This window comes from Periplaneta americana, chromosome 9, assembly GCF_040183065.1.
Source record: "Periplaneta americana isolate PAMFEO1 chromosome 9, P.americana_PAMFEO1_priV1, whole genome shotgun sequence".
NCBI lineage: Eukaryota > Metazoa > Arthropoda > Insecta > Blattodea > Blattidae > Periplaneta > Periplaneta americana.
The window spans coordinates 146,178,791-146,197,891 of record NC_091125.1 but is presented as its reverse complement, the minus strand read 5'-3'; the positions used below and the strand labels follow the sequence as shown (position 1 = coordinate 146,197,891).

General features: G+C 34.8%; 1 protein-coding gene across 2 annotated transcripts in view; it reads right to left on the bottom strand.

The window, feature by feature from the left end:
* The window catches only part of LOC138706597 (protein rhomboid-like), a 411,976-nt gene that overhangs the window by 7,553 nt on the left and 385,322 nt on the right, over positions 1-19,101 (bottom strand). For both annotated transcript variants that reach the window (XM_069836095.1, XM_069836094.1), the window contains 3 exons: positions 8,642-8,754; positions 4,330-4,430; positions 1,157-1,211 (listed from right to left, as the gene is read on the bottom strand). In XM_069836095.1, the coding sequence (XP_069692196.1) occupies positions 1,157-1,211; positions 4,330-4,430; positions 8,642-8,754 (269 nt within the window). The remainder of the gene's footprint in view (positions 1-1,156; positions 1,212-4,329; positions 4,431-8,641; positions 8,755-19,101) is intronic.

Here is a 19,101-nt window from a genome sequence, read left to right as displayed (position 1 = left end):
AACAGTGTAGTATTTATTACCTACTTTAAAATAAATAAGTTAAAACTGAACCTTATTGTTCACTGACATTATATAAACACAAGTAATAATGTACGTTTAGATAAAATGTTGATTAGGATTACCATCCGGCAAAAGGAGGACATGTCCTCTTTTTTAATCATTTTATCCTGTCCGGCAGGCATTTAAAAAAAATTTGAAATGTCCGGCATTTCGCATTTCAACTAGAATTAATATGAATATTGAGTAATGTGCGATATTATGGATAGAATATCTAAACAAATGGTGAAAATCTATGAAAGAATTTAACTGCTTTCAATGGTTGAAGCTGGAGCACATAAAAAAACATAAAATATGATGACCTATTGACATGCATTGAATTCTTACACTCTAAAAACGTCACAGAGGTATCATCGCAGTGAAATATAATTTCAAGGACATGTCCTGTGAACAGTTCCATAGTTATTTGTTATAAGATATAAGTTTGTCTCTTCAGGCTCTTGTGCACAAAGTGGGCTCCACCGATAAGTAGGGTACAGATGTAATGCTGATCCAGCAACTAGTGAGAAAACTAACTACGGTGAGTCATTGTTTTTATCTTTACTTAATTTTGTTCATACTAATTTTTAAGCAATGTCCTCTTGTTTTAGATTCCATGTCCTCCTATAGAATTTCTTCTCATGGTAACCCTAATGTTGATTCATGTCAACTTTAACAAGTGTTCCGTTTTTTTTTTTATTTTGGGAATCTAGTCACCCTATTCTAGAGACTTTTTCCCAAAGATACGAGTAAAAGTATCTTCTGCGAGCCAATGCCAATGACTGCATTCAACCGGGATAGCACTAATTCAGCTATTTATTTTTGCTGAGTTACAGCAGCTGTGAGTTGCTGAACGACCAGATTGCGAAATGTCCGCTGTGTTTACAAGGAAACACGCCATTGTTTCATCTACTCCGGAATATAAGACACCATTGGTTGTTGCCTACTCCCTCCACTTTCGCTGGCTTGTATTAAAACAATTTTTATCTCGAAAATGAAGCAAAAATGAGCAAAATTGTATTGAAACTTTTTGTTCGAAATATCTCAAGAATAACCTCCAGAAATTAATGGCATTACTTACGGTTCACCTTGTATACTAAAAGAAACAAATGAAACTTACCGACAACAAATATACCGATTAACCTAACAATCCCAAACTCCATATTGTTGTAGTTCTGAAACAAGAAAATAAACATAATTAAAAAGTTGAACATATTTATGCAACATAGAATACATTAATATTTGCATTTCTTATTACAACACATGTTATTAACAGTAATATACATAAATTGTTATCATGGCTGTATTTACGAGTCTTTACAAATCTAGAAAAAAAACTGTCGCCTCCTCTTCAAATAAAAATACTGGTACACAGAATTTATTTTAATCCCCTTAAATTTACATGAGCTTACAAATAGGTTTCTTCAGGGCCCAGAATATTAATTTAGATTAGAAGAGGCTTCCTCCTTGCTCTGTCATTGGGGCAAACAACAATTTACCCTCCATACCAAAGATACTTTCCACTTCACCCAATTTTTTGTACGAATTTCCAGAAATTTAGCACCCCTAAAACCTGCAAGTTCCCAGTTTTCGACACTCTAAATACAGGCCAGGTTTGCAGTTTAACAGTAAAATAATATACTATGTGTCTTAAAGTAGGCCTACAATTTCATTAATTAATTAATTAATTAATTAATTAATTCATTCATTCATTCATTCATTCATTCATTCAACAGTTGGTCCGTTTGTTCATCCACATACCAAATTGTTCAATCGTCATTCATTCGTCCATTCACTAATTCTTTCATGAAGCATTGATTTATCTCTCTATCCATATGTTTATCTATCCCTTCATTCTCTAATCTGTTCGTTCATTTGCACTCTTCATATATTTATCCATTCGTCTTTTTGTTCATTGATTAATACATTCGTCCGTTAATTAATCATTTCGTTAATTAATCTAGGATTATAGCATGCACTTAAGTTATAATACTGGTTAAATAATCCTTCATGTGCCCGCTTTCACTGTTTGTGATTCTTAGGCGAGTCAAGCCAATAATCTCAGTGAACACGTGTCAGAAGTCCGTAGTAAATCTACCTACAGTTTGTTGCGTAAGTTATTAATAAACACTTGAACAACAAACACTAATGCATTTTGAATCGAACTCTGATTTGGAACTTGGACACCAGGGAATCTCTCTTGAAATAATCTCCTTACAGCATGAGCCAATTCTGTAAAACGTATGAATCATACATGAATATTCTTTGGGGAATAGAATATCAGAATTGAGCCATATTAACTTAATTAACACACTGTATTACGTCGCCTAAAGAACACGTGTTTATCTTGCAAGATTACAACTCACACTGACGCCTGACGTGACTTTGAGTGCGGTGGAGGTGGAAGGCTTAGCTAGGGTGACCAGATCAAAAAATGTTCAAAAGCAGGACATTTGAAGGAAAAAAAGCAGGACTTTTTGAAAAAATGCCTGACAACACATTAAATTCCTTTTCATTAAATGAGAACAATAAAAACAATAGGCAAACACAGTACCAAAGCTATCCATTGTCATTAATCTTACAATTTTATTGTTCTGTGAAGAGAAAATGTCCTTCAGTAGCCTTGGGGATTTCAATGAATGGGTGTGAAATTCTTTACATGTAAAATGCTTCAAATTATATTGTACTATTACAATAACCTATACTACTTCTACTGATAATCTGTTCCTTTCATTTGACCATTGGGTACTGATTAGTAAAAATATCCTTTCAACATTGGCATTATGTGCAATTATTGAAAGAAAAGAATTGACATATCTACAGCAAAGTTTGGAAACACTTAACATTCACAACCTGCTCAAAAAATGAACTCCACTGAAAATCTATTGTTTCCAAGAAAAATGCTTCATTTTGCTTCAAAACAAATTCTTTTAAAGCACAGAATTCATAAAATGTATATTTTCCATATAACGACAGAAACACATATTTTTGACCTCAGATTTTATCTTATATAGGTCCTACTGTATTTCAATATTTGGTACATTATGTTGTTGAAAGGCAGAAAGCCAGATATTTTGGCTTTATTGTAAAAAGCAGGATATGTCCGGCGAAATCCAGACGTCTAGTCACCCAGGCTTAGCAGCTGGTTCCGCCAACTAGCTATAAGCCTTGAAAGTACGGGTGACAGAAAGATTGTCCACTCAGTATATATGTGATATATGTACTGGAGAGTATCGTAAAGTTGTAATTATCACCAGAAGATATTGAGCTATGTGGATGAAATTTAGTCATTGTAACCACTGGTCCTTACATGAATGATAGTGCAAAAATGATCTCCTTGTGTTGTTTACCTTTTTTTAAATGCTGCACTAGAGAGCAGATTGAGGCTTGCAGCATAATTGAATACCGGTACCATAGTTTAATGAAGATTGACATATTATTTAGTTTTAATGTGTGTACTTTATACTATTGCTTGCTATATGTTTCCATTGAATTATGGTAATAACTTCACTTTAACCCTTGTTTTCTATGGTTTTAGTAAATGGCGCTTGGCCCACTATGGTTCTGAACCCTTCAGTCCTTATAAAATCTTTGAAACGTAGGGGAGAGTTGGGTAGTATCGGACATCGGGTAATATCGGACAGTGCGTTTCTTTCATCTACCATCAGATGATAGTACCTGAATAACATGGTTACGTTTCTGTATGCGACATCACAGAAACGTAACCATGTCATTCAGGTACTATTATCTGGTGGTAGATGAAATAAACTCACTGTCCGATATTACCCGATGTCCGGTACTACCCAACTCTCCCCTAATTTTTTCACAGCTATCCAATTTTTAACAAACAAGTTAAATTTCATATTGTGTCAGCTTCATTTTATTACAAGGTCAGTACTAGACGGTAGGTCTCTCTATAATAAAGATAGCATTGTTATAATTTGAACTTGCCACATCATCAATTACAGGGATTATATTGAAGGAGGGGTAGAAGAACTATGCCTTATGACGATGTAGATTTTGTTACTTCGACAGTGAAAAATTAGAGAATGGAGAAAATTTATTTAGAAAAAAATACTCAAATCTAAATGTATGCCATTTTTTTAATTCAAGGAGGAAGGTTCAAGCTCGGTAATCTCCCCCTCCCCCTTGCGTACGCCCCGTTCTGGACGGTGACTAGGATGTAGAGAAGTCTTAAAGACCACAACTCAAAATGAAGTTCCTGTCTCGTTTACTTCATGGTGATAATTAAACTTTCACGATACCCCCTCTGCTTTGTATAGTAGATCTCACCAGGAGAACATTAGCAAGATGCGCTGCTAATAGGGCGTATACCCCGCCTGATGCTCCGACCAAATAAACTTCTGTGTCGAACACTGATGTACCCAGAGAGCCTGCAACAAAGAGCAGGTTGTAATAATTGTAAGCAAGTTAAACATAACCTCAATACACATAACAATACTGCGCGTGGAAAGTGTACGGTCACACATCACTACTTTTGCAGCGCTGCAGTACAAAAAACTGCGCAACTCTCGTACTGCGACGTGTGAACAACGGTGCAACCCGAAAAGTAGCGGCTGCCAAACGTGTGAACAGGGTTCTCAGGGTTGCAGCCGCAACATTTTTGATATCGGTTTTGTTGAAACTTTTGCTGCGGTTGCGACCAGTGTTGCCACCCAAATGTGCCAATGATACTTTTATTGTTTGGATATATTTTAATGTTAGATGTGATGAAAATAAATTATTTGTAACAGTTATTAAATGCACAACACAGTCTGAGCATATTTGTAGACGATACCGGTATAATACATTTTTTTTTTTTTTTAATTTTCCGTAGCGTAGTTCCAAACAGGAGGGTTGCCCACATTCATTACGTGAATATGCCGTTGGTTATCGTTTAAGTATATAGGCCTTTTTAAAAGCTTTATAGTAAAAATAATGGCAATTTCTGAATACTAGTTAGGACAGAAAAGCAAATAATAGATAAGTAAGCTTTCGCATGAGTTTCTTAATAATGCGAACATAACCACAAAATATATATTGAGAAGTCAACACGGAGATGGGAACCTGCAACATGACTGCGGCTACAAAAGTAGCGCTTTGTGTGTGAATAGACTCGCAACCTCCAGTTGCAACTTTTGCTGCACTCGGGTTGCGCAGCACGAAAAGTAGCGTGCAGCGCGCTACTTTTGATTACGTGTGAACACGACTCGCAACTTTTGCAGCTGCAGTACAAAAGTTGCGCAGCAATAATAGCGACGTGTGACCGTACCTTAAGAAGTAATTTATCAGGTTATTTAAGGTTTAAGGCGGAAACATAACCAATTACTAAGGCACCGGGCGGAAAGGGATTATTCATAAGCACTGCAGCCCTAGTAGGCTTTTTTGTACACCATTATGGATTGAGTTACGTGCCAATTGTTAATGGCTAAATACAACATTATTACAGTAACAAAAAACAATAACACTTGAACAAACAGAACCAAAGGAGAGAGATTCGATCCGGTGCGGTGGGTTGAACTTTGGCGTAGCTCAGTGGTTAGAGCACCCAGTGTGTAGAAATGGGGGTCCCGAGTTCGATCCTCGACGCAGGAGCGAATTTTTCCTCCATTAATAACAATGGTAACCATCACAGATAATTTTGTAGGACCAAACAATAAATATTGACATATATAATATTACAATGACAGCAACGATAACTTGTGATTTGTAAACAAACAAGTAAACAGAAAATCAATAATTTTAATCACTTAACTATAGGCCTAACAACAACTGGCAAAATAGTAATCTAAGCCGAAGAAATGCTAGGTATAAATCAGAAGCACTTTTTTTATTACCTATTATGTTTATCTACTTTTTTAATTAATTAAAGATGAAACTATGATGCAATTCAACTTTAATCGAGAGTACTTAGAACGGGGTTAATTTTTATGCTTTGATGTTTTATCTCGGGATAATCCCGTTTTTCCCATATTATTCCGTATTTCTCCATTAATTCATCATCCCGATCACCATTGCAGAGAGCATCGGCAAACTACCGCTGGGCAGGTGACCAACTCCAGAGACTTGCTAGCTTTTCAAACAACGATAGAATTAAAAACTGATGCATTTACTGTATCAACTTGCAAAATAAGGCACCGTAATGTATTTTGTGATGCAATTGGTGGATGGCGTGACATGTAATGGACTAAAAACATATCATTACATAATTTACAACATATGGCCTTGAAAAGAGGGAAGGATAAGATATCACACAAATGAACTTAAGAATAAGAAAAAATAATGGAGTCATTATGTGTTACCAAACACGAAAACTATAGAACACTCAGAAAATAGAAGGGATATACAGGGTGATTCTTATAGAAACGAACCCGATAAATTAGTTACAAAATGGAAACTGTAACACGGATCCGTTTCAAACCACTGATGTGGCGAGCACTGGAAACTGAATATTAAAATGTGTTGACATACGGAAAAGAAAAGCAGAACACGAAATCACACACGAAGAACTTACATTCTTTGGACAACAAACAATCAAATGTGTCGACATAAGCCAAAACTCAACCAATGCTGCTCCGTAGATTTAGTAGAAAGCCAATGTTCACCTACTTAGATATAACACGCGGAGCAAGTCCCCTACAATCGGCGAGCGTCATCTTTTGGTAGAGCAGTGGTATTCAATCTATGGCACACGTACTCTCAGAGGTACGCAGTGTTGTCTCAAGGGGTACGCATCATTGATTACGTACGTAAAGTGCTGATATATTTATTTTTTTACACTTGTTGATAATAATTGCATTGTAGTACAGTTTCTTTTGCAATATCAACTCTCGTTTTTCCTTGCTTGAATACCATTGTACGTAAATCATTGCATCAATAACTACTATATAATAATAATAATAATAATAATAATAATAATAATAATAATAATAATAATAATAATAATAATAATAATGACATATTTTTAATACAACATCAATAATAGTTTTTGTTAATTCTTATATAATTGCAATGCAGTTTGGGAATACGCTATCAAAAAAAGATTGAATACCACTGAGGTAGAACAAGAAAATCAGAGAATATTATGGACGGTAAAAAATCTATCATACAGGAATGAATATTTAAAAGTTGTTAATTAATTATAAAACCGAATCTGATACAACGCTAATACAAATTAATTTTATTTCCAAAAATGTGTGTATAAATAAATAAATAAATAAATAAATAAATAAATAAATAAATAAATAAATAAATAAATAAATAAATAAATAAATAAAGGAATGAATGAGTTAATGAATGATTTAATTAATTAATGACGGAATAAATAAAGAAATAAATCAATAAATAAAGGATTTACGGTCTTACTAATAAAAACTCTATATAAAGACGTTTAACTGTCTTATACTTACAGTATATAATGAGTAGCTCTTTTATAAGTTCTGTGTAAATTCCTTACTAATAATCACTACATACGTCGTGTATAACAGCATAACTGTTACACAGCTACATCATAGTTTCGTCATTACTTCATTACGAAAGGTAATAGAATATCTGAGATTCTGTATTGCATCCGGTAGAGCTCTCTAGTATGCCGTGTTAAGTATCGATAGTACAACTGGCTCTGATCGATTACCACATTATATTTTGGTCAAAGAGTACAAGCTACAGCAATATTACTCTAATTGAGGGCTGTTTTTGCAAAACTTGCTAACTGAAAAAACTAAATTTTACAGGAGAGACAAAAAACTGAATGAAGACAAATAGGTTGTAGGTGCAACCATCACACTTTGACACACTATAATGAAGAGAAATAATTCAATTTTACTAAGATAACTTTAACATCGTGTATAGGCCTGCTTTATGTTAACGAATCCACTAAAATCTCAATTTTGCAAATTTTGCAGTTAGTAAGTTTTGCAAAAACGGTCCTCAATTATTCTATGCTCTTTGGTTTGTTCTTCTGTGGTTACAAGGCAGCCATCTTCATAAAATGACAGTCGATACGAACAGCTGTTAGAGGGGCGGCCATTTTTTCTCTATATACAACGCTTAAACAAGGGGTTTCGTGTATATAACTACTGCAAAGCAATTCCCATTGTATAGTTACAGACTGTTTTACATCCATCGCTTATGCATGGCTTAGTAGTAACGTTTTTTGTCTCAACTCTGCATAAGTCTCGTATAAAAACTATACACGGTTTATTAGTAAGACCGTTAATAAATAAGAAAATAATAAAAATAAATGAATATTACCTTACTCTTTCCGGAATATCTTTAAAATTTGTGCCGTTTTCAAGGCGTTGAATAATATTTATTTTGTCAGAAATACTCAGACTTGGAAGTGTTTGTGACACGATGCCTTACCGGTATGCGGGAGCTTGGATTCTCGTCACAACAGACCACGTTATATTGTTTTCTGCTTTCTTTAGACTCAAACGAATTCTACTAAATCGACGGAGCAGTGTATTTAATAAGTTGTGGAGAGATTTGCAGCATTTAGTAAAAAAAAAAATAATTTTACCAACGAGAGTCATCCGCAAGCTGACCCATATTACCTCAAATATCTTCTAATGTACAGTATAATCCATTAACCGATTATTTTTACCTGCTAGGACACCAGCCATGTAAACAACTCCTATCCTGAGTGAGCCGTGCACCATCTCCAGGGGTAACCCAACAAGAACTTGGACTAGGAGATTGAACAGCAGGTGCAGCCAACTGTAAAAAAAATACACAAAATAAAATATTTTAAGAAAGAATATTGCTTACTTCTATATATTTCTACCTTAAGTTGTAACTTATATGCGATTTTCCTAATAATGTATAGGGTAAAGGTTGGTAATACTGTGATAGAGTAATATCACAGTCTAGTACAGGGACATCATTTTATTTTTACTAACATTTTTAATATTAATCTGGCTATACCTTTCTATTAACGATTGAAACAGGAAACACCGTTTGCTACCCCTTCCACGACTGGAGTTCGATGCTACTGGCGTAAAATACAAATCACTTTACTAGGTATAGGAGGGAAGAAAAGTAGTTCATCCAATTATGTAAAATTGGAAATATCACAATTTTGAGTTTGATCATTTTCATTAGGCTTTTGTTTAATCAAAATACAGTACTGTATTACCACTTAGTGTTTTTACTCACCAACTGAGCTATCCATTCGGACGTATTAATTATGCAATATATATTGTACTTTACAGCACATTAGCGTACAATACAGAGAATGAAGTTAAATTGAAAAGTAAACATAATATGAATATTTAAACACATTTTTGAAAGTGATGGCCGTTCATTTCGATACAGGCTTCAGCTCTTTTGTGCATATTATCACACTATAGACTATTGTACCTAATTCCAATTACCAGTTTCGTCCTTCGTACTAGTAACTCATGTTGAAATAATTCTGTACCTACTCTATAAAAGAGTACCTTACGTACTGTAAATTCAATCTTCACTTCTGCCCGATCCGAAAAGATAAAATTACTCAGAAATGCTATCTACTGTCCGTTCAAGTTGTTTTGTCGCAGGATCGTAGAAAGGGGTGTGAATCACGTGACAGTTAATTACTTAACGAGGCCCTTCTATTTAAGTTATTTTAAACACTTTTATAATATTACGTAGATGTCCAATTCCTAACAGAAATTAATGTATTCAGAAAAGAGCTAAAACAGCCCAGCTACTATACTTTACATTGGGGGAACAGAAGCAGGTGGGGAAAACCGGGATGCGACGTAGGCAAACGGACGACAGTACCTGTGCGAAAATATGATTCAATATTGAAAGCTCTTTCGTCACTGGAGAACACGAACATATTTCTGGAACGTACTATACTCCTAACTCAGTACTGCTTACGCGCCCTCGGCTCTGTGTCGTGAACAGTTGGAAGTTTACTAGTAGAAGGGGTGGGAGTGAAGTACATTCAAAAACTCAAGTACAATAAAAATTGAAGTAAAAATAAAATGATGACCCTGTATATACAGTCACGAAGCTCGAGTTGTGAGGGTACTATACTTGTTTTTTTGAAAGATGGGACATGACAGTTAAGCGGCCAAGCTTGGAACTACAGTGCTATGTTGCCAATATGGACTACCTTGCTCCCAGCTGATGGAAGCTCGCAATTGACGTTAAGATGGCTGACGTTAAAACATTCATTGACAATTGAAGCGAAGGTAAGAAAACAATACAACAATCGACAGAGAATCAAACATGAAACATACCAATGCTAACACTGTGTTCACAATAAATATCACCAAGAGAGCTATTAACGGGAACGGTAAATTTGGCAACTCAACCGTTGTTACCATAGCAACAGGCCTACCACGCTGTTTGACATTCAGTTGTATTTCCGATCGCAACGCTCCTGTCATGTCCCATCTTTAAAAAAAAAACAAGTATAGGAACAATAGACTGTGCCGGTACTATTTCGCATTGTCTGTGATGAGGCGATAGTAGCGATCCTAGTGGTTAGCAACTATCCATGGATCATATTCCCTATATATTGAGCTTCGTGACTGTATATACTAGACTGGGGTTCTATCACTTCCACTCTGTATACATTACATCTGGTAGAAATTTGCTTAGGTCCAAATTATTTTATCTGATACAAATCGGACTTAATCCATTGAGGTACACCATTTGAACTAAACTATAAGAAAATGAAACTGTTACAACCAAATGCTTAATGGTGTTCCATATGAACCAACAACAATTTTTTTGTCAGTTCCAAATTATTTCTGCATACTTCCTTCACTGTTTTAAGTACAAAATTATAGAAAACATCTTTAAAACTTCTTCAAAACAAAGATTTCACAGACAATAAACCAGCTCCAAGAAGCCCTGAATTATTGATTAGCAGGTATCATCAAAATGCAATCAACCTTGTTGAGCTCAGATCAATACATTGTGGCCATAATGACGGTCTGATTGTGACAGTTCATGGTTAGTGTGTCAAATTGTATTCTCGGATGCTAAAATTAATGGAATCGGCAATTGCGGGACGGGTAAATAGTCACATTTTCACATTAAAGATTCAGGTTAAAATTTTTAGCGGAAAAGTCTGTGTTACAGAACATTTTTTTCAAGGCACTCTCGTTTCGTATTGCAATTATAATTTCACCATATCTCCGGGAAAAACCGAACGAGAATATAATAATATATTAGTGGTCGATGTGCAATAGCAATTCTAAACGGAATTTTGTGGGAGAAACAAATACAGTACATGTAAATAACTGATTAAATAGTGATCTTACTCGTGTTAATTGTGTAAGCATATGCGGCTTACAGCTGTTTCGGTGCTTCTTCACACCATCCTCAGAGCCTACTAGATCTCGGCGTCATCTCGAACTTCGCTGCCTGTTGTGTGGGTGCGTTCGATTGTTGAAAAGTGTTGAAGTGTGGTGTCAAATAGTGTGTGTGTGTTCTGAAATTGATCTGTGAGTTGAGAATTTGATTAGGGTATGTTTTAGTATGTCTGTATATTTCATATTGTTCTAGTGTGTTGAGTTTCTGGTTTTTGGGTTGTATGTGTAGGATTTCCATGTCTGTAATTGTGTTATTGTATGTGTGGTTAGCATTACTTATGTGTTCGGCATATGTAGATGTATTGTGTCCTTTGGTTATTGCTTTAATGTGTTCTTTGTATCGAGTTTGGAATGATCTGCCTGTCTTTCCAATGTAGAAACTGTCGCAACTATTGCATGTGAGTTTGTATACGCCTGTGTGGTTGTATTTATTTGTTTGTGTTGTTTGTGTGTTGAGATGTCTTTGTAGTGTGTTTTCTGTTCTGTATGCTATGTTGTATTTATGTTTTCTGAATGAGGATGCGATCTTGTGTGTGTTTTTGTTTTCATATGTTAGCGTGATGTATTTCTTGTGTTCTTGTGTTTGTGTTGTGTTTTGTGTGTTTTTGTGTTTGTTGAGTTTTTGTTTTGTCTTAAAGAAACTAAAATCTATAGCCTACTTATACATCGTTAGTGAGAAGAGTTCTTTCTTTTCTTTATCGTAATAATGGACTCAGTTACAATTCATTCATTCATTTAGAGTTCTGCCCAAGGGCAGGTCTTTCACTGCAAACCCAGCTTTCTCCAATCTTTTCTATTTTATGCCTTCCTCTCTGTCTCCTCATATGATCCATATATCTTAATGTCGTCTATCATATGATATCTTCTTCTACCCCGAACTCTTCTCCCATTCACCATTACTTCCAGTGCATCCTTCAGTAAGCAGTTTCTTTTCAGCCAGTGACCCAACCAATTCCTTTTCCTCTTCCTGATCAGTTTCAGCATCATTCTTCCTTCACCCACTCTTTCCAACACAGCTTCATTTCTTATTCTGTCTGTCCACTTCACACGTTCCATTCTTCTCCATATCCACATTTGAAATGCTTCTATTTGCTTCTCTTCACTTCATCGTAATGTCCATGTACAATGTCACACTCCATACAAAGAACTTCACTGGTCCCTTCCTTAGTTATTTCTCCAGAGGTTTGCAGAATATACAGACTACGAAAATTACAGTATTTTGACGCGAAAATCATACGTATATAATATGGAGATCTACATAAAGAAATATGCTGAAGCCATTTTTTTAAATTTAGACAAACTGCGTTTTGAAAGTCCACTCCTCACATTCCAACGTCATATATATACCTACGTCATAATTAGTAACCGAGTAACAATCAATTATTGTGGACAAATGCATTGAAACGGGACATAATTTCCAACATATGCTGTAGCAGTCTGTGCTGGAGTCCTCTTTTAAATTTAACTCATTGTAAATCAACATTTATTATCTCAGTATTTTTCAGTCCTGGTGAAATGCATAATTTCCATTTACATTGGCTGGTAGATACTGAGTATGAACATAACCCATCCAGTAGTTTGATAGAAATCGCTATACATTGACGGACGGAAAGGCAGACAAACTAAATGCCGAACATCAATGAAGCATCTTGCAGCATCGTATAGTGTGAGAGTAAAAACGAAAGACAATGTGGAAACGAATTTATGGCCCTTATATAACGGATTAGAATCTGTCCTACTTGAAGAAATTTTGCACAGAAGATGGCTAAGATTAGAGAGTCGAAGTTCAATCTATTTGGGCAGCAGAGTACAAAAACAGTCTGTGGTATGGGATAGAGCCGTAATTTGCCGGTTCAGAGTTGTGGTCACGAAGCGACGCACCTGCACCCCGGGAGCGCTACGGCCACCCAACTGGTCCATATCACACTCACAGGGACTCTCAAAATCCCTAGCTAAATATTACACAAATCTGCAAGACCCCAACATTCAACTAATGGCATACACCGTTAACTGAAAAGGGCTTGTCTGTAAAGGCATACGAAAGTTGAAGAAAACGGTAATACTTTATAAAATAAATAAATAAATAAATAAATAAATAAATAAATAAATACATAAATAAATAAATAAATAGATAAATAAATAAATAAATACATAAATAAATAAATACATAAATACATAAATAAATAAATACATAAATACATAAATAAATAAATAGATAAATAAATAAATAAATAAATAAATAAAAAAATACATAAATACATAAATAAATAAATAAATAGATAAATAAATAAATAAATAAATACATAAATACATAAATAAATAAATAAATAAATAGATAAATAAATAAATAAATACATAAATACATAAATAAATAAATAGATAAATAAATAAATACATAAATACATAAATAAATAAATAAATAGATAAATAAATAAATAAATACATAAATACATAAATACATAAATAAATAAATAGATAAATAAATAAATAAATAAATAAATAAATAAATAAATAAATAGATAAATAAATAAATAAATAAATAAATAGATAAATAAATAAATAAATAAATAGATAAATAAATAAATAAATAAATAAATAAATAAATAAATAAATAAATAAATAAATAAATAAGTAAATAAATAAATAAATAAAATGCAAATTCAGAATCTGTTACACTCTGTGTATAAATATTACAAAAGAATACAACTCACAAGCAAACGTTCTGATGGGGGCAGATAAAAATGTTAAATTTTTTTCTTCCACCATGTTAATAATGTTTAAAGAAGTGCTTATACTAGTTTTGGCCACTCGACCGCAATTACGAACCCGTCCAGAAAGTGATTTTCCCTGGGGCCGTTTATAGACAAAAGCACAATTGCATAGAAATATTTATTGAAACAGATACAGCAATTGTGACGCTATTTGTCAACATATCCCCCACTGGAATTGAGACATTTTTCCTACCATGGGATCAATTTTTGTGTCGTAGAAGTCAGCCGCCTCAGATCGGAACCAGCGTTTGACTGCGTCTGCACCTCTCTCTGTCGATCCAATGATATGAGAAATGTCGCAATTCCGGTGGAAAATATGTTGAAAAATAGCTCAACAATTGCTGCGTCTATTCCAATAAATTTGTCCAATGAAATTGTGTTTTTTTTTTCGTTAACATCTCCTGGAGAACTTATTTTTTACGGCCCTCGTAATTGCGGTCGAGTGGCCAAAATTTGTATAAGCACTTCTTTTGACATTATTAACATGGTGGAAGAAAAAAATTATCTTTTTTATCTGCCCCCATCAGAACGTTTGCTTGTCAGTCCATGGACTCTCTTCACCCACACGTTCATGTCGTCTATCATTCCAAGTTTCTGGACAGGTAACATATTTAGCACATCCAAACCAAAAATCACTAAAATAACACAGTCTAGTATATACAGTCCCGAAGCTTGAGTTGTTGGGGTATTAGGAACAATAGACTGTGCCGGTACTATTTCGCATTGTCTGTAATGAGGCGATAGTAGCGATCCTAGTGGTTAGCAACTATCTATGGATGCATATTACCTACGTATTGAGCTTCGTGACTGTATATACTAGACTATGAAAATAATAAACTCTGTAATTCCTCTGAAATCTTCCTCCCCTACCGTCTGCTTCATCCTTGACAAAAAATCAATACATTACTTTCGTTTCATTTTCTCAATGTTGCTTATAAGATGTACAGGGACATCATTTTATTTTACTAACATTTTTAATATTAACTTGCCTATACCTCTGGATCAAAGCCGTTTGCTACCCCCTTCCAAGACTGGAGTTCGATGATACTGACGTAAAATAGAAACAAATCACTTTACTAGGTATAGGAGGGAAGAAAAGTAGTTCATCCATTTACGTAAACTAGGAAATATTGCGCTTTTGAGTTTGATCATTTTCATTAGGTTTTTGTTTAATCAAAATACAGTACAGTATTAACAATGAGTGTTTTTACTCACGAACTGAGCTGTCCATGCGGACGTATTCATTATGCAGTGTATATTATACTGTCTACAGCACAATAGCGTACGATATAGAGAATGAAGTTAAATTGAAAAATAATCATAATATGGATATTTAAACAAATTTTTGAAAATGGTGGCCGTTCATTTCGATACAGGCTTCAGTTCTAATGTGCATATTATCGCACTATAGACTATTGTACCTAATCCCTATTACCAGCTTCGTTCTTCGTACTAGTAACTCGTGTTGAAATAATGCTGTACCTACTCTATAAAAGAGTACCTTACGTACTGTAAATTCAATCTTCAATCTTCAATCTTGCCCGATCCGAAAATACAAAATTACTCAGACATAATATCTACTGTCCGTCCAAGTGATTATGTCGTAGGGTCATAGAAAGGGAAGAAATCACGTGACAGTTAATTACTTAACGAGGCCCTTTTAAGTTATTTTAAACAGTTGTATAATATTACGTAGACGTCCAATTCCTAACAGAAATTAATGTTCTCAGAAAAGAGCTAAGACAGCCCAGTCACTAGCTGGCGAATAAAAGCTGGTAGGGAAAACCGGGATACGACGTAGGCAAATGGACGACAGTACCTGTGCGAAAATGATTCAATATTGAAAGCTCTTTCGTCACTGGAAAACGCGAACATATTTTTGGAACGTACTGTTTACTATGACGGTAACGCTACTATGACTGTATATGCGGCCTTGGTTCTGTGTGGAGGACGGTTGAACTTCATTAGTAGAAGGGGTAGGAGTGAAGTACATTCAAAAACTCAGGCACAATAAAAATTGAAGTAAAAATAAAATTATGTTCCTGTAGTATCTGTATCAACACCAGATATGCTCTGAAAGAAGCTACATAAGCGTTGAGTAGGTGATTCCTCGGTATAAATACAACGCGTCTGTTCAAACGAAGAAGGAAAATGAAAACAAGATTACCCAGGACGGAATGAGACTGAAAAGATGAGAATTCATCTGTCTACAAAGCAATAACCCAATGAAGAGGCAGGTCTGTAATCTACAATGCCGGGGGAGCAGAATTATTGAAGGAGGGAATGAGGGGACGGCGAAGAGAAGATTATTCCGGACTAGACTATTAGTTAAAGAATACCGAAACAAAACACAGATGAAAGTATTTGTAAAGTTTTTATACGGGGCGCGATCAGAGCCTTGAGCATTCTGGAGCAAGTCGTCGCTTCCCGGTATTTGTCTCTATTTCGAACCGTTGTAGACAATAACACAGGTAGCAGCACTGTGTACGTCGCGACAGGGTGCTAAGTAAATGTGATCACCTTCGTCTTAATAATATCTTAACATTTTTAAGAGATTGAGTATAGAAATGAAAAAGCTAAAGTAAGAACTTTAAATACAAGAGCTATTATTATTATTATTATTATTATTATTATTATTATTATTATTATTATGGTGAATAGAGGATACTTATAGGTCCAAAATGTATTAGTTTTTGTAATATTTATATAGGAGTGATGGCGGATTAAGAACTGGGACACATCTAATCCGTTATGACGTGAACAAAGATTGATGAAATAAATAAATAAATAAATAAATAAATAAATAAATAAATAAATAAATAAATAAATAAATAAATAAAATAATAATATCTTAACACAAATCTCATTATAAATAGACGGTTGCATTATAATATGCCATCTCTTGTGTAATCTCCAAGTCAAAATTCCAACCTTTTTTCCACTAATGGCCGATACTCGACTTATGTCATTCACTTACATGTGCAGATCAATTTACCCGATAGAGTCGTTGCCCAGGGTGCGCCATAGGAGGCTGGTGTACGCTACACCCGCCATGAGATGATTATGGAGATTTGTTGGGATGCCTCAGGAGAACCGGTATTCCCGGAGGAAACCCCTGTGTTACCTAAACCACGGGCCTGCCACCCGAACCCAGGTCCACAAGATTATAAGTCCAACTCTCTAGCCACTAGACCACCCAGGCGGCTTAATACCAATCAACGCTTTTTCCTGTTAACTTACTCGTTACACGGTTGTCATAGAAAAATTATTTTGGTGGAAAAATGACTTTAATGACTCTGGTGTACATTTTTTGAAATGTAATACAACATCCTACAGAGATTTGATCTCTGCACCTCCCGGACACTCATTTTCTGTCCCCTCCTGATGCACAGGATGAGCCATTAGCAGCTAATACTTTTCGTGTCATAATTAACACAACACTTTCAAATGAGCCTTACTAGAGATTGAACTTCCGACCTCACAATCAAGAGGTTCCTTGGAAGTAGGTGAACATTGACTTCCTACTACAGGGACATCATTTTATTTTTACTTCGATTTTTATTGTACCTGAGTTTTTTAATGTACTTCACTCCCACCCCTTATACTAGTGAACTTCCATCCAAGGCCGCATATGCAGTCAAAATCGCCTTACGGTCACAGCATACAATACTGAGTGAATGAGTATATATGTTCTAGAAATATGATCGTATTTTCCATTGAATAAAGTGAATTCATTATTGAATCATATTTTCGCACAAGTACTATATCCGTTTGGTTATGTCGCTTCCCTGTTTCCAACATACGTTTCTACTGGCCCTTCTGTAAAGACTAGTGGCTGGGCTGAATTAGCTCTTTTTTGAAAACATTTGCTGTCAGGAATTGGACATCTACGTAATATTATACAACTGTTTAAAATAATTTAAATAAAAGGGCCTGGTTAAGTAATTGTCACGTGATTTCCCCCCTTTCTACGACGCTGTGACATTACTTGCACGGACGGTATACAGCAATCTGAGTAAATTTATCTGTGCGACTTGGGCAGAAGTGACGTGATTACAATACGTAAGTAAGATACACTGTTATAGAGTAGCTACAGAATTATTATTTCAAGAGGCACAAGATTATGCTTTGCATTATTTCTTTTGGGGTTACTGTAAAACAGTTGTGTTTGTTAAACATCCTACAACAATAGAAGAATTAAAGAATTACATTCCAGAAACAATACATTCAATTTCAGAAGATATGCTTAAAAACGTTTTCGATAATATGCACACAAAGAACTGAAGCCCGTATAGAAATGAACGGCCATCATTTTCAACAATTTGTTTAAATATCCAGATTTTGATTATTTTTCAATTTAAATGCAGCAAGTCGTAGACTTAGGAATAAAAAGAGAGGTTACTTGAAGGAAAAACTGAATGAGGTAGAAACAAATAGTAAGAATAAAAACATTCGAGATTTATATAAGGATATAAAGGAATTTAAGAACGGATATCAGCAAAGGGTAAACGTGATCAAGGATGAGAATGGTGACATGCTTGCAGACTTTCCATCAATCCTAAACAGATGGAAAAACTATTTTGCGCAACTACTAAATGTACATAGGCCAAATAGAAATGATCGGGACGAAATTGAAATACAAACTGCTGAGCCATTTATACCCGAACCCACGCTTTCAGAAGTCGAAATTGCGATAGAAAATCTGAAAAAGTACAAGTCTCCAGGTATCGATCAAATTCCAGCAGAATTAATACAAGGGGGTGGAAGTGCATTATATAGCGAAATTTATAAACTTGTACTTGCTATTTGGGAAAAGGAAATTGTACCAGAACAATGGAAGGAGTCCATAATTGTACAGTACCTATTTTTAAAAAGGGGGACAAAACCAAGCGTGGTAACTTTCGAGGAATATCACTTTTGTTGACGTCGTATAAAATTTTGTCCAATATTCTTTTGAGAAGATTAACTCCGTACGTAGATGA